Here is a 24,042-nt window from a genome sequence, read left to right as displayed (position 1 = left end):
TTATAGCTCAGTCAGGTATACAGTATCTGCAGACTGAAAAGTGCTTCACATTTGGATGACTACCTTACTGACTGCATGCGTTGATAGAACACTGTTTGCCGTACACGAATTCCAGGGAGTTCATTTTGAGGGTATCGAGCTCATGACATCATTGCTCAGAGTAATGCTATCTTGAGTGGCTCCGCGCATTGATACGAAAATCCACCCGTTCCGCCCTGCCGTGATTGCTTGCCTGTAGCGCAGCGTCCGTGTTGCCGCGTCACTTTGGTGACATACCTACTCACTGCGCAACCAAAATTAATTCCTCCTTCACCTTGTGTTGTCACGCTCATTGACAGCGACTGCTCGTTTACCATGAGTCTACCAACGCAAAAACATGGTGTTACACCTCTACACCTCGTCCAACAGCCGCCCTACTCGATCCAATCACCGGGCGAGCTGGCCAAAGATGGCGAGACTGCTCCCTACCGAAACATCAAGGCCAAGAACGGCCTCATTGAGAAGCCTGCACCCAATGTCTCCACGATATTCGAGCTGGTGAAGCACAGTACCGGGAAATATGCCGACTTGCACGCCATAGGCTCGAGACAACTCGTCAAGATACACAAGGAAGTCAAGAAGGTGGAAAAGATTGTCGACGGACAAACGACAAAAGTGGACAAGGAGTGGCAGTACTTTGAGCTTTCGGAATATTCCTACCTCACATACACGGAATATGAGAGGCGGGTGTTGCAGGTCGGAGCCGGACTACGCAAGTTGGGCTTGGAACCACAGGACAAGGTGCACATTTTTGCTTCCACGAGCGCGAATTGGCTCTGCCTCTCGCACGCCTGCTCATCGCAGTCGGTCACGATCGCAACCGCCTACGATACCCTGGGACCCGATGGCGTACAACATTCCCTGGTTCAGACAAAGGCCAAGGCCATGTATACCGATCCCCAACTGCTGAAGACAGCATCTGCTGCTCTCAAGTCCGCAAAAGACGTCGAGGTCCTCATCTACAATGACGAATCGCTCATGCCCATGAGCGGTTCGGAACTGAGCTCATTCAAAGAGGCGCATCCCCAATTGCAGGTCATTTCGTTCAGCGAGCTCCGTGCGCTGGGCGAAGCGAATCCGACGGCACCAGTGGCCCCCAAGCCTTCCGACCTATACTGCATTATGTACACATCTGGTTCGACCGGTCCGCCAAAGGGCGTGCCCATCACCCACGAGGCCATTATCGCATCAATCGCAGGTCTTCACAGCAACGTCGAAGAGGCCATCTCCTCTGACGACGTCGTACTTGCTTATCTGCCCCTGGCGCACATCTTTGAACTCTGCCTCGAGAACCTGGCCATCTTTGTCGGAGGTACATTAGGATACGGTTCGCACCGCACGCTGACGGACACGAGTATGCGCAACTGTGCTGGTGACCTACGGGAGCTGAAACCCACTGCCATGGTTGGCGTTCCCCAGGTATGGGAGACGGTCAGAAAGGGCGTCGAGGCCAAAGTCAACTCTGCTGCTGCTATTACCAAGGCCATGTTCTGGGGTGCCTACAATCTCAAGTCTACCTTGGTATCGTATGGCCTTCCTGGTGCCACTCTCTTGGACAATGTGGTCTTTGGCAAGGTCCGGGAAATGACGGGAGGTAGATTACGCTTCATATTTAATGGTGCATCTGGAATCTCCCAGGGCACGTTGCATTTCATGTCCATGGTACTCGCGCCAATGATCGCTGGATACGGTCTGACCGAAACCTGCGCCAGCGGTGCCCTGGGATCGCCGCTACAATGGACACCTCACGCCATCGGTCCCGTGCCGAGTGCTGTCGAGCTCAAGCTCGTTAGCCTTCCGGAGCTGAATTATAGTACCGCCTCAACACCGCCGCAGGGTGAGATCCTGTTGCGAGGCAAGCCCGTGCTCAAGGGGTACTACGAAAACCCCGAAGAGACGAAAAAGGCCATCACGCCCGACGGGTGGTTCAAGACAGGTGACATTGGTGAGATTGACTCCAACGGACACATAAAGGTCATTGATCGCGTCAAGAACCTCGTCAAGATGCAGGGCGGAGAGTACATTGCGCTCGAAAGGGTCGAGGCCATCTATCGAGGCAGCCAATTCGTGCAGAACCTGATGGTCCACGGCGACTCGTCGCACCCCCGAGCCATTGCCATTGTCAGCCCCAACGAGAAACACCTCACGGAGCTCGCCGAGAGCCTGGGCGTGGACGAGAAGAGCATGTACCACGACAAGCAAGTCAAGGACGCCGTCTTGAAGGACTTGATTGATGCTGCCAAGAGAGGAGGTCTGAGCGGACTGGAGATGATTAGTAACGTCATCATTGTCGACGACGAGTGGACACCAGTAAATGTGAGTTTCTTCAGGGTTCGATTGCCACCCTATCATCCAATTCCCCCCCTTCAAAACAATTTTTACTATAATCGTAAGCGTACTGACTCTAAATTAGAATCTTGTCACGGCCACACACAAGGTGAATAGACGAAAGTTGCAACAACACTACGAAAAGGAGATCGAGGCGGCCTTTAGAGGATAGATGTATTGTTATATTAGAGTACGGGGTAGTGGAGTTGTTGAGCGTTATACAGGATTGCATTTGATTGACGCGGCGTTGGCATATGATCTGATCTGGCGCAAGGCATGTAGATATAGGACAGCGAGACGGAACACCCATAAAGCATATTGAACTTAGATTGAGTTCATACTGTCTTAGTAAGACATGGTGTGCAGACTCGCCAGTGAAGTCATTGCCTGATGATATTTTGCAAGCACATTGTCCCAGCAAAGGCGACACAGAACTATGTGGTCTGCAGAAGCTGAAGGTGATCTCTTGACTCATCCCGGGCAGCATGCTAACAGGATAAGACGTATTACTATGTATTTGGTTCCGGGCCCGAACGCCGCAGAATGCAACGCGCTCGCTATATGCTATCTGAAACAAAAGGTATAGACGAGAGCAGACCGACAATTTTCTTCCTCCCTCATTTGCACTACAATTATGCTCATTCAGTGGGCTGTATTTTCTAAAAAGTCCTCCAGTCATGTGAAAATAGCAACCTGTGAGATCAACATTGGCTGACTCATTGCAGGTCCCAGGCTCTACTTGAGACCCGGCATAGCTTTGGCATAGGACCACGGGATGTCCTTTCGCTTGTAAAAGATTACGAATGGTGTAAACTTGTTGGCACAATCGTACCAATCTCTCTCGAGCGGAGTATTGGTCCGCGAACCCACGACTCTCTTGTAAACGTCCTTGTCATTGCAGACGAACCAACGCACGCCCTCCTTGTCGGCATTGTCGCGGACGTGGGCAATGTAGTGTCCTCCATTGGATGATGCTCCTCCATGCGTGATGACGGCATAGAGATCATAGAGGTGCTCCTTGCCGAAACCATCGAATTTCACCGCGTTGCTGTTTTCAGAATGGTCCAGGGTGTACTTGCTCAAGTCCAAATTCTCAACCTCAAACTTGATTTTGCGCAGGACTTTGGCTCCGCTGTGATCCCATCTCTTGAAGCGAATGGCAAGAAGTGGTGGGAGACGTGCAAGCTTTGTGAACGCTTCTTTGCACATGTGTTGTTCGCCCTTCTCAGAACCACATTCAAAGCCAATCCCTCCATCTGCTCGGCGGAGCTCTGTGGTATTGTATTGCTCGTCCAGCAACTCTCTCAGGGTCAAGTATCGGTCATGATCGGAGCCTGAGATGCCTAGGTCCAAGTAGTTGGAGTAGCCAAAGCTGTCGACGGAATCGTGGCATGTTTGGCAGATGTTCCTGTCCACGTGTAACACGCCCCAATAAGAAGTCATTATCGTGTCACGAAATGACGTGTACAGTCGCCAGGACTCAATAGCAAGATCCGTAGGCGATAAAAACCGGGCCTTTTCCTTGTTTGCCTTCTTCAGATCCTCGCCTGGCTGCGAGTAGTTGACAAAAGTCGTGTCGCGGCTGCGATTCGTCTCATTGTCCAACTGGGAAAAGACGAAATCGAATAGGAACTCGGAAGAGTCGTGCTGAGTTCCATCACCAAACTTGAAGAGTCTGTTAGACCCAGGCAGTCGGTACCCTTGATGTATAGATTGGCAGTATTTCTGCTCTCTTGTCAGTCATGGGCGCAAATATACATATGAGAATTGGATTCTTACCATGAATGTTGTTGGCTGCATTGATTCAAACTGCCTACCAGCAAGCCACTCTATCAAATTACCCAGTATTCTAGACATCAATTGAGGTGTCGGAACGGCAGGTTTCCATTGATTAGCCCATTCTTTCCTTGCGAGTTCCGTGGCGAAGCCAGGGGAGGCCAGTATAGCTTGTATCGCCGAGTTGGCGAAACAATTCATGTGTGGGTTGATGAGGCCAGTAGGTCGGTCTCTCGCAGGCGAGTCCGTCAGCGCAGCCTTACCTGGAGTGACCTCATCTGCAGCAGTCTTGCTGGTGAGACCGCTGTAGCTGGTCCGCGGGACAGATGGTGCCGGCCGAGCAGGGGGAGCCGGTGGCAGATCTGTCTCGAAGGGCGTTTGAGTGTCGATGACTGGAGCTGTCATCGACTGTTGGATTTCCGATGCGGACGGGTAACGGCGAAGGAAGTCTGCTGTAGATCTTACAAAATCTTGTGGCGATTTAGCTGCTGCTTCGTCCTCTTTGATTTTCTTTTCAAATTCCTTGATTTCTTCTGGTCTCAGAGCCTTCGTCTGAGCTCTGGCTCGTCCTCTTCGTCGATATTCTGGCCTGAAGCGGGAAAGATTGGTACGAGTTTTACCATCTCTGACTGCTACAGATGTTTTGGACTCCTGTAGACTGTGTCGTCCAAACATGTCTGCCCATGCTTCTACGCCACCACGTAGTAGCTTTGGCTTGTTTCTGAGCTCCCTCCCGTAGTTGAATTGGTCCAAGCCTTGGTATAATGTGAAGAGTGCGGTTGCTTGATCGTCCTCAACGGGACGACCTGGCAAAATGACAGAATCTTCATCGTACAAAACCACAAGATCAAACTTGGCGCGGTTCTCAAAAGCTCTCATTTCTTCATCCGGCGCGATGCCCATGCTCTCCTCGATGTCATCCGCGGAAATGTGCCCACGACTGAGCACAGAAGGTTCGATACAGATTGTATTTTGTGACATGATGTGGCCATCGTCAAATTCCTCCCGGCTTCGGACGTCTATCAGTAGCATTCGAATCACGTTGGCTCCTTTTTGCATATATTCCCGTAGCTCCTCGGGCCCAATGGTAGGACCTGCTGGAATCCGAATCCGTGGTGAAGCGGGTGTCGCCGTGGGACCATTCATTGGAGTGTTTGTCGATGAGAAGGGCTCCGTCGTTGAAGGTCGTACGCCAATATCAATAGAGTTCCTGGCCGAGGATGGCGCAACTGACGCGATCGAGTTGGTTCGACTAAACATTCCTCTCGGCGTGCTTGACGGAAGGTCTGCCACCTCACTGGTGACTGTACCTCGCGCTGGGCTGTATATTGCGTCGGGCATCTTCGGCATAGTAGGGACAGCGCTGTTCACTTGCGGTCGACTTGGCATGTCTCTGGGCCCTGTTGGCTTTCCTTGGCCAACTTGTGTGCCTGCCAAAGCATCTTGATTTACCCGCAATTTCGCAAATCGGCTTGCCAAATCTTGCCCGACGCCGTTCGTTGCGGGTTTGATCGCATTTCCATGCAGCGCTTGGGGCTTTGGCTGAATTGGAGGCCTATTCTTATGAGGTGAAGCCATGCTCCCGTTCCTTCTGTGCCCCAGAGTCTCGCTTGCCGGCGATGGCGTTGGTGGCTTAGAGCCAAATGAACCGATTCCATTGACGCTGTTGCTTGCTTTATGGCGACCCGGCAGAGTTGTAGGTGCGCTGGGCAGGTTCATGAGAAGGGCATCGGAGTTGCTTCTCGGTTGTACGCCGCTTTTTTTATTATCTTCCCGAATTTCGGCCTTGATTCGGTCAAATCGTGCTGAATGTTTCGTGAGGTTTGTTTTCAGGGCGACATATAGTCTTCCCAGATCGCTGCGATCGTTCTTGACGGACGGATAGTCTTTATGTTTCGGGATGTTCTCGACGGCGATGGTGAATGCCTTGATATATTCGCGCAGGGCAAGGTCCTTGCGCCCAAAATCGCTAAATGTGAGGGCCTGGCGCATGCAGCCATCACCGGTCTCGAGAACCTTGCGCAGGGGCGTGTGCGGATCGAGGTCCACCGTGACAGAGGTCAAGTCGTCGACGTGAGGATATGGCTCTTTCCGCCCTGGGCCATGGTGGCCATTAGTAGGTGTAGCCATCACAGTCATATCATGTCGATGGGCGTAGTAATAGCAGGGCGAGGACACGATAGTCCTGCTCTAGGTATCGTCGTGTTTGTATTCGTGGGGGATGTTCTCGTCAAGAGACAGCATTCTTGTGTTTCGCGATGTCCGGTGAGCGGTGGCCGAGGTCACCCTACAACGAATGACTCTCGCTTCAGTATAGGTGGGTATAGCGGCAGACGCCTGCGCGTAATCTACAAGCAAGATGCGGACATCTCAGATCACCGACAGACGAGGGAACCGATGCAGTTTGAACAGTATCAGGGGATAGAAAAAAGTAAAGTGATTCACGAATATCTGCTGAAAAGACCCTGAATCGTGTCTGGATGGAACATGAATGTCATAAGGTTGCCTACAAGGTACAAATCCATCCATCTACGGTAAGAGGTGTCAGTCGAGGGGGCTGACGTCGTGCAGCGGGACTTGGGCGCCAAACCGAATGAAAGCGGGCGGTTTGGGCTGGGTGGTTTCGGTGGGTCGGCCTCAAACCGGGGGCCTAAAGCTCAGAGCTTAGCACTAGCTTCAGGCGGAAGATATCCCTGTAGTTCATGCTCGAGCCTCATTGCTTGCAGCATATTACGGTCATTACATTGCAAAGTGCTGCCTTGTTGCCGCGCAATCACAAGCACAAAGACCAATCATCACTGCAGCAAACTTCAGAGCAAACACGACCACCCAAACTACATTTTCCGAGGTTGCTATCATTTATTCAACGACACGACTTTCCATACGCAGTCCTGAAGGGACGCCACAACTTGCGACGCCTACATCGAGCTCGCGCTGAACAACGACGAGGCCGTCCGTCCGCGATATACCACCGCCAAAATGATGGGAGGATGGTGGTCTTCCTCGGCCAACACGGCCTTGGACGAGCAGATTGACAGAGCCACCGGCAGCAGCCTGTAAGTCACGCGATGCGTCGCTCCTGTCCGTAAACTTTATGGATACTGACCTTGGCCATGTATTCGTGTGTAGGGAGGACATTGCGCTCAACCTCGAGATTTCTGATGTCATCAGATCCAAGACTGTGCAACCCAAAGAAGCCATGCGATCGCTCAAGCGTCGCATTGGCAATAAGAACCCAAACACTCAACTGAGTGCTCTGAACCTGACCGATACGTGCGTCAAGAATGGCGGTGCCCATTTCCTAGTCGAGATCGCCTCCCGAGAGTTCATGGACAACTTGGTTTCGCTTCTTCACGCAGTTGGGCCCGCGGCGGTGAACCTGGACGTTCGGAACAAGATACTGGAGTTGATTCAGTCTTGGGCTGCTGCCACAGAAAATCGCTACGAGCTCAAGTACATTGACGAGACATACAAGACGCTCCAGAGGGAGGGCTTCCAGTTCCCACCCCGAGTGAACGTTGCCAGCAGCATGATTGATAGCAGTGCGCCCCCAGAATGGACCGACTCGGACGTGTGTATGCGATGCCGGACTGCCTTCACCTTTACCAACCGAAAACACCACTGCCGGAACTGTGGTAATTGCTTCGACCAGCAGTGCTCAACCAAGACGCTGCCGCTGCCGCACTTGGGTATAATGCAACCCGTCCGTGTCGATGATGGCTGCTACGCCAAACTTACCGATAAGGGTGGCAAAGGGGGCTTTGGGCCGCCGGAACGCACGCCCACGACCTCATCTTTTCCACACAAGAACAGGAGCACATCAGCCATGCAGCCACGCGATGCCCGGGTTGATGAGGCTTTTGATGAGGACCTTAAGAAAGCACTCGCCATGAGCTTGGAGGAGGTTCAGAGTCACTCAGGTGGCCATGGTTACACCCCAAATACAACAGCAACCGCTCCAAAGACCAACGGTGCCTCGAACGCGAGTAAATCAGCCGATGAGGAGGACGAAGACCTCAAGGCTGCAATTGCTGCATCTTTGGCTGATATGGAGGAGCAAAAAAAGCAGCATGCTGCGGCGCTCAAGGAACACACCAGCCAGAGTCACACCGCATCATCTTCGACTCCTTTTGCCCTTCCCAAAAATGACTATGAGCTGTCGCCCGTGGAGGCAGAAAACATAAATCTTTTTGCCACCCTTGTGGACCGCCTTCAGACACAGCCTCCTGGTACCATACTCCGAGAACCGCAGATTCAAGAGCTCTACGATTCTATTGGCACATTGCGGCCAAAGTTGGCGCGGACATATGGTGAAACGATGAGCAAGCACGGTAAGTTTTATTCGACCACCGTATCAAGGACAGTGTAATTGATGACTTGCAGATACTTTACTTGACCTGCATTCCAAGCTATCCACAGTTGTACGATATTACGACCGGATGCTGGAGGATAGGCTGTCCAAGACATATAGTCAGCATACAGTCTCTGGATACAATTATCCTGCTCCTCGTCAGTCTACTGGCCAATATCCGTCCATGCACGCAAGCGTGCCGAGTGCCTCAGGTCCGGCAGAAAACTTCTATGGTGTCGAACAACCGGTGCATTACGCAACCCCACAGCAGTATCCTCCATCAGCTCAGACACCACAGCCACAGTTCTCCCAATATGATAGAAGGACCTCTGTCCATTATCCTCAGCAACAACAGGCGCAGAGGAGCGATAGCTGGCAAAATCAAACACCTTCAGCCCCTGCACATTATCCTGGTCCAGGATACGCCCCCAGTGCTCCCAGTGAGCCTCATACCCAGAACCAACCCCCGAGAGCCCCGGAGTCGGTCAGCACACCCACTGCTGATCCCAGTACAGCTTTCTATTACAATAACAACCCACAACACAGTCAAGGTCGACAGACGCCTAGTGTAGCGGGCGACCCTGCCACACCTTCACCATATCCCAATCTGCAGCAGCCTGGAGGATACGCACAGCAATCAGTTCCCCCGACTCCTGCCTCACAGCTATCCCAACCTACACAGCCTACGCAGCAGCAACCCGCCCAAGCACCGCAGCAGTACCAACAGCAGCCATATTGGCAGCAACCTCAACATACTGGTCAGCAGCCGCAGACCTATCCTTCTGGAAATCCTGGTTATCAGGCAGGCTTCAACCAAGAATCCTTCCCTTCGGCTCCACAGCATGCACCACAACAACCCATAGTTGAGGAAAGCTTGATTGATCTTTAGAAAATGAGCGTCGTGGAAATCATTCAGTCTTTATTGCTATCACTCTGCGTGGTTTATTACGAGGTTGTCATTCGCAACTTTCATCCGAGTACTCTGCTGCACTGTACACTGTTGTAATTATATTTACTGAAATCAGATACCTCAGACAGTGACCAGAGAGCAACTACTCAAAAGGCGCCCAATAGTCACTGCTATGCAACACTGTTTCATAATGGAAATTGATTGTGATGAGGAGTCTATGTAAAAGAACATGATTGTAAATTCTAAAGCTCATGTTGATACACTGTTGATGCATTTCTATGTGATCTATTACCTGTTGTCGCTGAACCCAATCTACACCAGCAGAAGATCGAGCCGATACTTTCCCGCCTTGGAGATAGGCCTAGTCGGTGCACGGCTTTGCTTGCGAATCTCTGGGACCCTCTGGCTCTTACTGATATCATTCAGAGCCAGACCATCTCCCGTCTCTATGATACTGATGGAACTCTCGTGATAGCTGTACCCGGCATGGTCCCTCTTGAAATTCACCCGCTCTAGGGTATTCTCACTGATCATGAAATCTATGTTGCCTCTCAGACCAACTCTGACGAGTTGTCCGGCCAGTCCGGCGTATATGTTTGACGACAAGTCGGACGGCTTCGCCAGGGAGTATATCGGAGACGCATACTGATTGATGACGGGCAGATATAGATTGCAATTTGGTCGGTAAAAGTCTGTCCTGGCAAGAGCATGGCGGTTGCACGATAGACCAAGACGATGATTACATCTTCGGGTGGCCATGTGACTGGGGCAATCGATCATGGTTGGCGGCTTCGGCAACGGTTCTAGCGGGCGCTCGCTGCAAGGAAGTGCCTCTGTGTAATTGTATCCCTTGGTCCACCGAAAGTCAAAGATCTTCAAGCTCGAAGTTCGGGCACTTCCGGCAATGAACCTCTCCAGACCATGGGACAGAAGAGGTCCTACGGGTGTCATGACCTCAAAGTGGTCTTGATAAATGGTATCGATCGCGGATGAGCTGCGCAAATCTTGCAGCCGAATCGTGCCATCATCGTAGGAACTCAGTATAACGTTGCCGAATCCACCGGCAATCGCTGATGGGCTGATGGGCAGAAGACCTCGCACGTTTTGCAAGTCGCGGTCATTGTAGATGTAGGACTCGGAACAGCGAGGAGATGGACGCAGTTTTGGTGCGTTGAGCATATCCAGTCCTGTTGGCGTCCTCGTAATGTATCGCAACGGCTCTGGACTGCCCGTCATGCCCACGACCAGGTCTCCGTTACCCATGAATTTGACCGTACGGAGAAGCCTGAATTGGCGAGATCCCTCCATGTTCCTCATGTCTAGGGCTTCCCTTGGCGCGACCACGACATTCGAGGTGTCATCGCCATTGGTTGAGGCTATAGGAAAATCGTTCAGCGAATAGAGTAGGGCGTTGTCTTTTGTAACAACCGCAACGCTATCCTTTTTCTCGTTGATTGCAAAATCTTGCAAGTCCCGTTGTTGTATACTGGCAGCCTCGTCCTCCGTGGCCTGAGGACAAAAGGAAGCAATGGAGCGGCCAAAATCAGCCTCACGAGCCGAAATCAAATGCAGATGACCACTCGCTCTTCCGACGAGGAGGCTCTGATCAGCACCTGCATCGCCTAGAATGGAAATGGCCGTCACATCGTCTTTGCCACTGCTGAAGCCCGTACGCGCCCCTTCCATTGTCAGCCAGGATTCCGAGATGGGCGAGGCGCGTCCCAGCACCCGCGAGCGCAGCACAACATCTTCACCCGCTCCCCAGGCCACCGTCTCCAGCTCGCGTTGCCCTTGAAATGTAGAATGTGCCGCCACGACGATATGCGGAGGAATCGTCTGTGTCCTCGCCCCGGGGTGGGCATGCGATCCATGCCCATGCCCATGCCCGCCGCGTCCAGCAGCATGGCGATGAGGCTGCTGCCTCTTGGTCGGCGCCACAAAGGATGCCACGGAAAAGGCGCGGCGGTCCCAGCTGCGCGAGTGGCACGTCAAGTCTCTTGCACAGTGCATCCAAGCGTCATCATCCGCGACAATTTCCTGGGGCAGCGAGAGGGTTTTGAAGTGGCTCCGCACAAAGGTGCGCCAGCCGTCGGCTCTGACCACATTGTGCAGCTTCTTGCATGTCACTCCGAGACTTGCCACGCTCTTGGCCGTGTCAAGGTAGGAGAATATAATCAATAAGATATCCAGTGGCAGGTTTTCAAGCCGGGCATGTGCCTCCAGACTCAGTGAGCTCAAATTGAGCGGCATGCCTGGTGATTTCTTTTTTGGTCGTGTGTGTTTCGAAAATGCGATTGTCAATCTAATGATGCATTCACTGCCCGACCCATCTAGGTCGAAGGAGAGATACCTACGCTGATATACTAAAAAAGCATATGCTTCATTTACGCCGGGTTCATCTTGTTGCCAATTTTCACCGCTCGCAGGTTGTCGATGATGGATCCAGGCACGAAGTATGGATGTTCTAGGTAGCCACTGACTGGGCTATGCGAAATGCAGAGTCATAGCAAGTGGAACTAGCGACTGACATCATCATTGGGCAGATTTGGCCGCTCACTTTTGGTTTCCCTACTATTGTCTCAGGTGTGGATAATCGATTTGGCCTCGGTGAGTCAGAGGCAATGACAGGAATAGAAAATATACTTACTATGGCATACAATCCTTGCTTTGACTCACTATCGTCAAGAAGGTCGAGGTATCCCAAGCCTCATGGAATGACATTTCTAGGTTAGTGTTTGCCAGTGCGCAACATGACCCCGCCATTGTACTTAAACATGCGCTGGATGGACCCTGTCTTCCAACCAGGTACCCATATTATTGGCATAATCCAAGTATAATTGAAGGTGCATAAGTAAAGTGAGTGCAATTGTGAAATGCTAAGAGGATTTGCATTATCGTGTATTCGGGTGTGTTATATCACTATTCGTATAGTTATTATGTTCCCACCAAATTGATTCCCTGAGTGATAGCAAGTCTGTCACATTAAACCAACTTGGATAATGTTGCCAATCCAGTGCAGCCCAAACCTAGATAGTAAAAGATGGGCATCGTCAAGTGACTCCAGATAAAGTTCACGGTCGTTATCAATGAATTGCTGGCCAGTCTCTAAGCGAGCATTGGTCGCAGGTAGCATTGATAAAGACCCCGAAAATGGCTGCAGAGGTCATCCATTGCTGGCCCCTCTTCTCTCATTATACAACTTCCTCCCTGCTGCTATACATAGACGGTATATAGTGTATCAGCCGAATGGACTCCGTTTCTATGTCTAATGCGGCCTTTTGGCTGATCACAGCATTGCTTCTGTACAAATACATCCTGTACCCGTTATGCCTGACGTCTCTGTCCAAATTACCATCTGCGCATTGGTCTTGTTCCATATCGCCCATATGGATCCTTTGGGCTCGATTCCAGAGTCGCGAGAACAAGACGCTGTTTGAGGCGCACGAGAGATGCGGGCCCATCGTCCGAGTTGGTCCCCATGAAGTGTCTATTGCCGACATGGAACTCGTCAAGGATGTCTACCAGGGCGGTTTTGACAAGCATGAATGGTATTCTGTGTTTAATAACTACGGGTGAGTACAGTGACTGGAAATCGTAGCGAGGTATGAAATGACAGCTGACAGGACGGCAGAGTTCCGTGTGCCTTCTCCGCACAGGAGTCAAAACATCATTCAGTGAGAAAACGCATGGTATCTCATGTCTACTCAAAATCGTTTCTTCATTCTTCCATCGCCCTGGCATCTCAGTGTGATGAAGTTATTAATTCGAGATTGTTGCCATTACTTGATTCATCCAACGGTCACGGTATTGATGTGCATTCCCTCTTTCCAGGCACGGTGATGGACTTGATATCGGCTTACTGTTTCGGTCTCTGCAACGGATCCAACTTCATTCAACGCAAGGGTTATCGTGAACACTGGCTGGCTTTGTACAAGGTCCGAAAGACGAATGGCTTCTTCATGCAAGAACTGCCCCGACTCTCCAGGGCGTTGCAACTACTGGGATTGAACCTGACACCGCATTGGGCCACTGCCGCAAACAAGGAGCTCGAAGCCTGGTGTAAAAGTCTTTCGGACGCCGCCATTGCCATGGTGCAGAATCCAGATTTGTCTTCATACGAACAGACTGCCAATGACCCCGTCGTCGTGCGCTCAATCTTGTCGGGCATCGAAAAGGTGGAATCGCAAATCTCTCCCGAGATGGCGGCCACGACAGTCTACTCACCCTTGCTTCGCCGGCGGGAGCTCTCGGTGGCCTCCGAGGTCTTTGACCACGTCCTTGCCGGCCAGGAGACGACGGGCGTCACGCTGACCTATCTGACCTGGCATCTCTCCCGATCGCCGACCTTGCAAAGCGAGCTGCGAGCCGAGCTCCTGGGCTTGACGCCGAATATGCATCGACGCGGTGGTGATGGCGTAGGTGGTAAAACCGCCAGCATGCCGGACCCGAAACAACTGGATGCCTTGCCCATACTACAGGCCGTGATCCTCGAGACCGTGAGACGCTATGCACCAGCCGGCGGCCCCGAGCCGCGCGTCACCCCTTCACCGTCCTGCCGCGTCGGGCTGTACGAGATCCCTGGGAGTGTCCGTATTTCAGCATCAGTATACAACCTGCACCGGGACGAGAGGTGTTTTCCGAGCGCCGAGACATGGGATCACAGGCGATGGTTACGCGAGTCTGAGCAGGACGATTCAAAAGAAGAGGAAGAAGAAGCGCGAGAGCAGAGGCATCGGCAATTCTGGGGGTTTTCGAGCGGAGGGCGAATGTGTCTGGGGTCCAACTTTGCCATGTATGAGATGAAGTTGTTGATTGCTGCCATATATTCCAATTTTGCCAGCCGTATTGTAAATGATGATGGTATCGAGCCGACCGACGGCTATACGGCTCACCCCCAGAGCGGGCAGCTTTGGCTGGGCTTTGATAGAATCACTCAACTCTAGCTTAGATAATATGCTTCTCCCATTGTGTAGTTACTTCTGTTGCTTCCAGTACCACTGTTGCAAACCAGGGATGCGTTAAAATTGCTGGATGCATGGCAATCTGCAAGTACAGATTCACGTCTACAATGGACGCTCGATTAATATGATCCAGAGACCTCAAATTGGACGAGAAATCATGGTCAGCATAACTGAGGATCACAAGTTTGGTCATGAAACATCCGTCTATTGATTGTGCTACCTAACAAGCTTCGTCCAAGTACTATCAGCAGCAAGTGCTTTGGTAACTCGAGACGCTTTGCGGCACCCATCTATCAAAGCAAAATATGCCGCAAAAGAGCACAAACTAACGTTATTGATTTTCGTAAATGCATTGCAAAGCTTCCTTCCGCATTAAATCGCCAACCAGAGAGAGTATCTACAAAATCTGGTAGTTGTAATACTTCTGGTTGTTGTTTTGCTTGTTGACACCCCATTCTTGGCGTCTTTGGGCGTTGTGCTCCCGCTTGCGAGCCCGTAGCTCTGCGCGTCGTACCTCGGACTTCTTCTCATCTGTGACGTTGGTCATGCCGAGTCCTCCATTGGCACGAGTAACCAATGCTCCATTGCGACCACGCTCACGGCGGTTGGCGACCTGGTTGTCGGCTCCGTCGACGTCCATGGGGTCTGCGCTGGCCTCAATCGCCAGGCGTTCGGCACGCTCCTCTGGCGACGGGTGGGCGTGGAGGTTCTGGCGGTAGTACTTGTTGAGAGAACGGTGACCAACAGCCTTACCGGAGGGCAGGTGCAGCTGGGTGTCATCGTAAAAGACGGCGCGATGCTTGTGAGCATGCGAGTGCCATCCATCCATCTGGTGGTGGTGACGAGGGTCCCGCGAAGAGTGGTGTGGGTGCTTATCAAGTCGTTCATATTGGTGAAGGTGTGGATCAACAGGGATCGAAGTGAGCTCATCAGAATCACACGACGAAGCCGAACTGTCTGTCTCCCAGCCATCCTCCTCCATGACTTCGTCGCCGGCCTCATCAACAGCCTTGGTTGCCCTGTGGGCACCAAGCTTGGCACCACCAACTGACTTGTCGTTTTCCTCTTCGTCGTCGGATTCCTCCTCATCGTCTGAGTAAGTGCTGCGGAAGTCGTAAAACTCGCCAATCTCCAGCTGCTCTTCCTCGGTTGTGAAAGGGATCTTGCAGTGGCCCTTGTCGCGCATGTGCGTCTGGACGGCGAACGCATTGTTCTTCATCTTGCCACAGTACAAACACTCGTTCAGTTCTTGAATACGCTCTTGGAGAGACTTGAGGAGACCCTCGAGATCGACCAGGTATTGTTTCTCGGGAATGAACATCCCGTGTATTCTCTCCATGTGGACCACGCTCAGAGCAACAGTGGGAGAGTCGTAGTTACAGAAAAGGCAGGACTTGAGAGTAAGGGTCGGAACAGGAGTTGCAGAGCTCGAAACAGGTTGACTCGAGTTCTCGGAAACTGGGTGCTCTCTTGAGTGCTGACCTTCGGCGGACGGAGGAGGGTTGGTCGGGCGCTTGACAGGGGAAGGTCGTTCGTGCAGATTCGTCTTCTTGAGACCCTCAACAACTTCGCTGAATTCATCCTCAGCATCCGAGTCGACCTCTTCCTTGGGTAGAGGCTCGCCCAGAGAAAAGGTTGAGCTGACAATGGTGCTTGCGGCATCATCCCCAGCGACGCTACCGTCGGCCTTGCGCTGCATTGCTGCTTCCTTGGCCTTGTGCTGGCGGCTACCAATGTGGTTTCGGTAAGAGTTCTCGCTGAAATAAGTACGCTGGCAAACGTCGCAGACTTGTTGGAAACCAGCGCGGTCGGCCTCGGCAGTGGTTGCAGCGCGCGCTTGCAGGACCTTTTCGGTAAAGACTTCAGAGGAGATTGGGGGGAGAGACGCAACTCGGCGCTTGAGGTTATACCGACTGCACAGTGGGAGTGGCTGTTAGCGGGCACAATAAACATGAATTCAACCATGGCCTGAAGGAGTAGTCTTTTGCACTCACTGCCAATCGCTCTTCATGTGTCCCTTCTGGGTGTCGGCGAGTCGGAAAGCAACCTGGCAAGTGTTGCAGGTGTACTGGTGGGTGGTAGAATCGACTTTGGCGGATGCGCCTGAGGCGGCGGCGGCATTGCGATTGCCTGCGATGGAGGCCATCGTGAATGACTGCTGCGATTGTCTCGCAAACACCAGTCACTGAACAATAATACGATGGCGGTTGCCGGGTCGGTTGACAAGGGTAGTGGATGCGCACAATCTGCTTCGTAAGGGTGCCGACAGAGTCTGACTCGATCGGGACCACGCAGGTGAAGGCAGGTGATATTTTATTTGAACAAAATGTTCCAGAAGGTCTCTGGAAGTCGCAGGTAGTGACGAAGAAGGTGGCGGGTTGAGGCGGCGGCTTTCTTTTTTATGGAGTCTCCCAGAATTCTTCAACGTCCACGGGTCTGAACGAAGGAGGGGTGATTACTAAAAGACTCAAAGCACGAGACTAGATGAGGTTATTTTCCAACCGTCATGCAATGGCAAAAGCTAATTTCTGCCCAATCTCACAGCTGAAAAGTTTTGCAAATACATGCACGTCGTGAGTATTTCTAACAACTGAAGAGATATCTTCCCTTGACCCAAGGCCTATCGGCGCCTATCAAGAAAATTGAGTCAAAGTGGCGTGTGGTGGGGGTTTTTTTCTATATTTTTATCGGATTCGCAGCTTATCAGGCCTACAATACGTCAGGGCACGCCAGGGCTCGTGCTTGGCGATGCTAGCTGCGGGCCCATATGGTGTTAAGGCAGAGAGAGGCAGGTACCTACCTACCTACCTTTCTACTACCTAGGTTAGTAACTTGAGATCTACATTTGTAAAACTACATGCCCTTTTGATCGGTCCAGACAATTGATACGTGATTTTCACTCTCCTTGTCTCGCTTTATTGGTAGAGGTAGTCGAGTGTGTTTTGTTTTTGTCTCCATACGGTGTAAATACAGGAAGTTTTTCGTAACTTATGCATCGAAAGGGACTTGTGCGACTCAACTGTCAACCTTTTACTATTACAGAGTAGCTCTCCATCCTGCCCTGCCTGCTCTGTTGCCCTCATCACAACGTTCTTTGCCTGCCAAAGCCTGCCCGTGCAACCTTATCCAAACCTTGATGTGGCACGTGTTTCGGAAGTGTCTAAACGATTGAGATGTACGTTATATGCAGGTGGCAATGCATATGATTTCCCACTTCCCAGGATGACTCAATATGATTGCAATCTGTAACAATGCAAGCCCAAGCAGAGACTTGTTTGTTGTAAGAAAGCATCAGCTCGGGACTAGCACGCAATACATCAGTAGTGGCGTTGGCGGTATCAGCAGAGCACGACGATGTCTGTCCTAGGTTGTAATTGACATTGCTGCGGTTGGTCCCTCCCAAAAGGCCTGGCTACTAAGTGTGATACGGGTATTCCGCCGATATCTTTGCTGGTTTTTACTACCTTGGAGTCTGTTGCTTGACACGGCAAGAAATAAGGTCATATGGAGAAACCTGTTCCTTACAAATATCATTTTTAGAATCACCTAGAATTTGAGACTCACCTGGGTCTAAAAACTTATTTTTACTGTTTGAAGCTCATGTAATCAAGAGTCCCTACATGACTCTACATTAGCGTGCCTATCCAGGTAGGTACCCATGAGCCCTGAGGAGCTGGCCGCTGCCTCCATTAATCATGGCTTGCTGGCAGCCCGGGGCGGACGCCAGCCCGTCCGCCGGGACCCACGTTAGGTCCATCCGTCTGACCGGCGCTGCGCATCATCGCGCCAGCAACTTGACACAACTGCTCCGCGATCCTTTCCAACGGAATCTACCCCTAATACGCTATTTGGCGTGGAACGACTATTCTGCCCTCTGGCAACATTTCCAACCATCCCCTGACACGCCACAATGATCTGCATATCTTGAAGGAAGCCTGTCGATTGTTGCACGGTACGCTTGTGACACACGAAACCTGTCGTCGACCTAGGACCTGGCGGCGGCGCCTACCAGCCGTTACGATTCGCTGGATAGCCAGGACAGGCAGCCTCAGCAGTACTCTTGCTCCCAACAAGGCCACCAACCTCTTCTATATCGCACGCCGATGCCATGACGAGAGACACAGCTGGCAGCGCTCGCGGCTGCACCTCCGATGGCCTCGAAGCCGAGATTCTGGCTGCGCTCTGGAAGGAAGTGCCGTTCCCGCGACTGCCATCCGATGCGCCGCCCGAGCTGAAAGACTTTGTCATCGCAATCGAGAACCCGAAAAGACTCTACACCATACAGCGTGCCATCCGTCGTCATGACCTGCAACTCCTCATCGAGAAGTTTGTAGTTCAGCTACGACATGGCTGTGGCCTCGACGATTGTCGGACTGCGTCATGCTTCAGCTGCCGCAGACGTTTGGCTGGCAAGGCTCCCGTCCGAAGATACAATCCCACGAGTGCTCGAACTCTAGCGGTACATCTAGCGTCCCAAGACAACCCTGAACAGTACCTTTGCCCGAATCTCGACTCTCGCAGTTGCAATGACGCTACGAGATCTCTGATCTTTGCGCCCAAGCTGCACTCGACAGGTCCCAAAGTTGGTGATGGGCGGAAAGCAAAGAGGGCGAATGGCCGTGGGCGAAGCCTGTCACCAGACTCTAGAAGTAGAATCCGGCGCCATCTGCCTCCCGGTCTCGAAGCCACAACGCATCAAGATGCACGGCATCCTAATGAAAGCCCAGCACCAACGAGCCGGATTCGAAACCAGCAGGACTCCAATGGCTCGAGATATGGTGATACAGAAGCTGGAAATGCCCTTTCAGCGACTAACAACCCAGATCTGACCATCTCAATCAACGAAAGGCCTGTTCGTAAGGATTACCGCTCATTTGCTGCCAACGTGTTTGGGTCTGTCGCGTTTAAGATGCTCGAGTGGCTGGCACCGAACAACTTGCAGACCATATCTGAAAACAGCGCTGCTGCTCTTGAAGATAGATGGCCCAATGCCAGCACTGAGCCGTCTACAGCAGATGATTCAGACGACGAGTTATTTGTGCCATCGGCATCTTCAAATGACCCAAACGATTCAAATACATCAGTGGAGCGCGACCCAGACGGAGAGAACGTACACGAATCTGAGACCATCGTGGCTCATGCAAAACTCGACCAAGATTCACCATCTGTTGCCACCAGGCCAAGGGCTACGTCCTTGAGTGGTAATTCCAACTCCAGCGCTCGGCCGGTGCATCCAAGAACACACTCGCACCCTCGTCTACGGCCATCGCCCGTTAAGCACCGGCCGTTGGCGGCGGAGGATATCCCTGAAGCCGCGATAGATTATGCTCTTGGCGGATCTGAGTCCCCTTTATCTCCTAGGTCACCGGGCCGTAAACATCCCCAATCCTCGGCCAAGGCTTCTTCAGTGGCAGCTCAACCACGTTCCAATGATCGATTGAACGATGTAGCTCACGGCGCACAAACCCCATCTCTATCTGAAATTGATGCATACAACGACTTGAGAGGACCACTGCTCTACTCAAAGGCTTCCCAGAAGGCTACCTCAAACAATGGCGACGTTGTTCCATCAGCAAATGGATACTCTACTTCTCGGGAATCTAGCGCTGATACGGAAGACCTTGATGCAAGACCCGATGCCGACTTCCTTCCTCAGTCTATATCTCGACTCAATAAGGATATTACAAACCTCTTCTGTGATGTGTTGGAGCAAGACAGCAGTGTAGAAGAACACATGCTCGTAGGAAGCGTGGGCAGTCGTCCAGTCCTGAAAAGGCGAAGTCCCACCCACAAATCATATCCTCGTCTTCTCAAGCTTGAGTGGAAGCTATTCATTGAGCAAAGCGTCTATAATGTTCTCAGTGACCCAAACGCCGTCCTCGAATCTTTCACAACGCCCGGCGGTCTTATGGAATCTCAGACACTATTCTATCACATGTTGCGTCTAACCAGAGCTACCCCGAGTCTGGTATTTGATAGTCTATGGCAAGCTTCTGAAAGCCTGTTTGCACCTCCAAGCGCTCTGAGATCAGCAGAGCCACAACTCTCTGGCTTGGCCAAAACTGTGACATCACTGTCTAACAAGGAAGCTGGTTTCTTGATATCCATCTGTTTGCATGCTCTCGTCGCTGCAGCTCCTTTGGTCAGTAACGCAACATGCTTGTTCGACATGTCAAGGATTAGATCTCGGGGGTTAACCCTATCCGAATATGGTTTTGTTGTTCGACATGGCTACTCTCTTTGTCTACAATACGAAGATGCGTTCACAAATGACATGGCGCTGCGACTGGCGCGCAGGGTGCTGGCAGCAATCCCAACACGGCGATATTTCGATGAGCTCGTTAAGTTTGACATGGATCCAGAAGATGCAATGCATAGCACAGATGTCCTTGACATCGTGCTGTCTCACCTTGAACCAGGGAGAGAAATGCATCCATCTGGTGATTTTTCATTGGAAGAACGAGAGGTACACGAAAAGCGGATGCCTATCCTGCTTCTCGACTGGGCACGTACGATCATGTTGAATGAGTGGCAAGGAAGGCCAGACGTCCCCGGTGATGGCCCTTTTGGTGGTGCGCTTGCACTCATTGCGGCCATACGTAAGTCTTATTATAGTGACAGCACTTTTGCGAATTATACAGCTGACGTTAGAGTAGACCAAAAGCGGAAGTCACTTCTCCTAGGCGATGCCATCTTCCGCATTGAATATTTCAGCGATCGTCTTGACTCAATTGAGATGCCTGTTACCTGGCTAGAATACGACTCGACCCGGCGAGCGGCACATTTACTCGATTATCCGTACATATTTCCAAACTCATCCCTGGTGTCGTATTTTCGAGCCATCAATTTCTCACGCATGAGCCGGTCATATGAAGAGTCTAGTTCGCTGCAGACGCGAATCAGCTCGATAATAGCTATGGACAGTCTTGTGACAGATGGACATCAAAAGGGCGTTCTCCAGGACATGCTCAAGGTTGCTTCATCCAAGTTCTTGATCTTGGACATTGGTCGTAAGACGATCCTGCGCGACGCGTTTGATCAATTGTGGAGGAGGCAGGAACGAGAACTGCTCAGGCCGTTGAAGGTCCACCTAGGCGAGGATGCTGGAGAAGAGGGCTTCGACTCTGGCGGCGTTCAGCAAGAATTTTTCAGACTGGCCCTTGCAGAAGCGTTGAACCCGGACTATGGCGGCTTCACAGTCGATGACAGAACCCGAATGACATGGTTCCAGCCCGGGTCATTGCAGCCAGAATGGAAATTCGAGCTTATTGGCTTGCTCGTGTCTATCGCCGTGTTCAATGGTCTCACATTGCCGATCACATTTCCGAAAGCTTTGTACATGAAGATTCTTGGCGAGCCGGTGACGGAATTACACCATATTTCGGACGGCTGGCCCGATCTTGCCAATGGTCTCACAAGTCTCCTCGAGTGGGATGAGGCAGATGGTACTGTCGATGATATTTTTGCCCGCACTTATGAGTTCTCGGTCAACATGCTTGAACAGCCCGTCTCACGGGAAATGGATTCGTCCAAAAGCATCACTTGGCCACAATTCTCGGGTGCCAGCGTTGCAACACTGGCATCGGAAAATCCCGAGGATGCGCCTCTTGTGACCGCAGACAATCGCGAAGCCTACGTCAGCGACTATATTCGCTACCTCACAGACGTCAGCGTTGCACCGCAATACGAGGCTTTTGCCCGCGGCTTTCGAACTTGTCTCCTCCCAAAGTCCTTGCAACTCCTCACACCACAATTATTGCAGTCTATTGTGGAAGGAGTGCAGGAAATTGATATCAATGAGCTTCGCCGGGCTGCACGATACGAGGGTTGGGACGCTACTCATCGCACAATCCGCGACTTCTGGAGTATCGTCAAGCGCTATGACGAGAACAAGAAACGCAAGCTGCTCGAGTTTGTGACAGCCAGCGATCGTGTACCGGTCGGCGGCATGCGCAACATCAAGTTTGTCATCCAAAAGAACGGTGCCGCTGAGGGTAAGCATGGCCGCCTGCCGTCTGCCTACACGTGCTATGGCATCTTACTGTTGCCCGAGTACCAAGACAAGGAGACTCTTAGAGAGAGACTGGGATTTGCCTTGGAAAACACTCAAGGTTTTGGTCTTGCCTAGGCCGGCCAAGACTATTGCATCATTAGCCATGATCAACATGAACTGTAATTCACATCATTCAAAAGATAGGATGACCACATGAGCGCAAGAAGTCAAGGATACCATTTTAATATAGGAAATTCAATAGAAGATACATAGCGACCAATTGTATTAGCAGTCTTCACAGACTTTCGTACGCATTACACCATTACAGCCGCGGACTGGGATACAATACCAAAGTTGACTGTTGCTGTTATACCTCAGCCCACCGATGTTAACAGCAAGAATGCGAAAGAGAGCACTTGTGCTTTAGCTTTCGATCTCGGGTGATATCAATTTTTGAATTGCCTTTTACACCTGGCTTGGGCAGCCAACCTGTTCCTGTGGTTCTGACTAGCAGTCGAAGGCGGGTATCCACCGCCAAGGACTATTTCTATCATGTAATGAAATAGTCTGCCAAATTCAACATCAAATCACAGCAAAGCCCAACCGGGTGCCGAGGTGTTATAGTATAGTGGTCAGTACATCACGTTGTGGAGTTGGTTCAACTTCAGCCACGTGCAATACCGTGAAGACCCCGGTTCGATTCCGGGTAACGCCAATCTTTTGCTGATTCTGTCTCTCTATTTTTTTTGTGTCTGGAATCCATAATGACTTGTGCTATAACTAAAAGTTGGTTTTGCCCCCAGAATATTTGTTTGCCAACCTAAAAATATGCACCTTTTGATTTATTTTGATTTACCTTTTCTCGTATCGTTTTCACCTTGATATTTTATAATGACTAGACTCTGACGGTCTTGGAAGCATCCGACAATAGAAAACAACTTGCCCGGACTACAACCAGATCATGCACTAGTCAACGGATAAATAGGATTACCATTCTTCATTTCGAAATAATGTGCCAGGCAGAAACTATCCAGTCTAAGATAATCGAGGTTTTCTCACATCAGATGACTAATCATCAGACGAGGGTTATAAAACCGAGGTGTCATAGTATAGTGGTCAGTACATCACGTTGTGGAATATCAACAGTTCCTCGACCACGGGCAATTCCGTGAAGACCCCGGTTCGATTCCGGGTGACGCCAGATCCATTCAATGCTCATGCAAGCATTCTTTTTGTACTTTTTTTTTTCGTATGATCAACCTTTTTTGCTTTTTGTGTATCGACCTTCTTGTGGGCCGAATACGTAATGTTCTGAGCTTGGAGTCGTCGCCTGCCCAAGTATAAGGATTCGCGACTGACTATAATGGCTAACATCCCAATTGCGGGGACTAGTCGCGCGCTATATGTATCTAAATATATATGGTTTCGTACTTTGGAATTATTTATAGTTTTGAATGGAAGATGTGGGTGGCTCGCGGTGGATGAGGAAGGGAGGAGGGCCCAGGGCCTTGCAAGGAACCGAGTTACCTTTTGCCTTTGCTTTTGCTTTTGCTTTCACTGTCGATCTACGAGCTATATACGAGGCTGTGCGATTGGTGTTTCTTAATCTGTCGGAGGCGCATAAGCACGGGATTGGGTAGATGAAATGAAAATGAAACAAAAGCACTCAAGGCCTTTCCATTTT

The 24,042-nt window shown here is 51.2% G+C and overlaps 7 protein-coding genes across 7 annotated transcripts; 4 read left to right on the top strand and 3 right to left on the bottom strand.

Annotated features, from left to right (window-relative positions):
- Window positions 1-354: 354 nt before the first annotated feature.
- Window positions 355-2,539, top strand: PFICI_10154 (uncharacterized protein; the record flags this gene model as incomplete). The annotated part of the gene is made up of 2 exons (XM_007838735.1): window positions 355-2,355; window positions 2,453-2,539. The coding sequence occupies 2 exons, from the start codon at window positions 355-357 to the stop codon at window positions 2,537-2,539; spliced, it is 2,088 nt and encodes a 695-aa protein (XP_007836926.1).
- A 563-nt stretch (window positions 2,540-3,102) lies between these two features.
- Window positions 3,103-6,273, bottom strand: PFICI_10153 (uncharacterized protein; the record flags this gene model as incomplete). Its single annotated transcript, XM_007838734.1, has 2 exons — window positions 3,103-4,092; window positions 4,147-6,273. 2 exons carry the CDS (start codon window positions 6,271-6,273, stop codon window positions 3,103-3,105), a joined length of 3,117 nt encoding a protein of 1,038 aa, XP_007836925.1.
- An 849-nt stretch (window positions 6,274-7,122) lies between these two features.
- On the top strand, window positions 7,123-9,383 carry PFICI_10152 (Vacuolar protein sorting-associated protein 27; the record flags this gene model as incomplete). The annotated part of the gene is made up of 3 exons (XM_007838733.1): window positions 7,123-7,199; window positions 7,273-8,474; window positions 8,527-9,383. 3 exons carry the CDS (start codon window positions 7,123-7,125, stop codon window positions 9,381-9,383), a joined length of 2,136 nt encoding a protein of 711 aa, XP_007836924.1.
- A 333-nt stretch (window positions 9,384-9,716) lies between these two features.
- Window positions 9,717-11,654, bottom strand: PFICI_10151 (uncharacterized protein; the record flags this gene model as incomplete). Its single annotated transcript, XM_007838732.1, has 1 exon — window positions 9,717-11,654. One exon carries the CDS (start codon window positions 11,652-11,654, stop codon window positions 9,717-9,719), a length of 1,938 nt encoding a protein of 645 aa, XP_007836923.1.
- A 1,011-nt stretch (window positions 11,655-12,665) lies between these two features.
- PFICI_10150 (uncharacterized protein) lies at window positions 12,666-14,347 on the top strand (the record flags this gene model as incomplete). Its single annotated transcript, XM_007838731.1, has 2 exons — window positions 12,666-12,976; window positions 13,036-14,347. The coding sequence occupies 2 exons, from the start codon at window positions 12,666-12,668 to the stop codon at window positions 14,345-14,347; spliced, it is 1,623 nt and encodes a 540-aa protein (XP_007836922.1).
- A 415-nt stretch (window positions 14,348-14,762) lies between these two features.
- On the bottom strand, window positions 14,763-16,511 carry PFICI_10149 (uncharacterized protein; the record flags this gene model as incomplete). The annotated part of the gene is made up of 2 exons (XM_007838730.1): window positions 14,763-16,278; window positions 16,360-16,511. 2 exons carry the CDS (start codon window positions 16,509-16,511, stop codon window positions 14,763-14,765), a joined length of 1,668 nt encoding a protein of 555 aa, XP_007836921.1.
- A 1,962-nt stretch (window positions 16,512-18,473) lies between these two features.
- PFICI_10148 (uncharacterized protein) lies at window positions 18,474-22,493 on the top strand (the record flags this gene model as incomplete). The annotated part of the gene is made up of 2 exons (XM_007838729.1): window positions 18,474-20,964; window positions 21,022-22,493. 2 exons carry the CDS (start codon window positions 18,474-18,476, stop codon window positions 22,491-22,493), a joined length of 3,963 nt encoding a protein of 1,320 aa, XP_007836920.1.
- Window positions 22,494-24,042: the final 1,549 nt, after the last annotated feature.

This window comes from Pestalotiopsis fici (genome assembly GCF_000516985.1).
Source record: "Pestalotiopsis fici W106-1 unplaced genomic scaffold PFICI_Scf_7, whole genome shotgun sequence".
Classification (NCBI taxonomy): domain Eukaryota; kingdom Fungi; phylum Ascomycota; class Sordariomycetes; order Amphisphaeriales; family Sporocadaceae; genus Pestalotiopsis; species Pestalotiopsis fici.
This window is presented reverse-complemented; position numbering and strand designations above follow the sequence as displayed.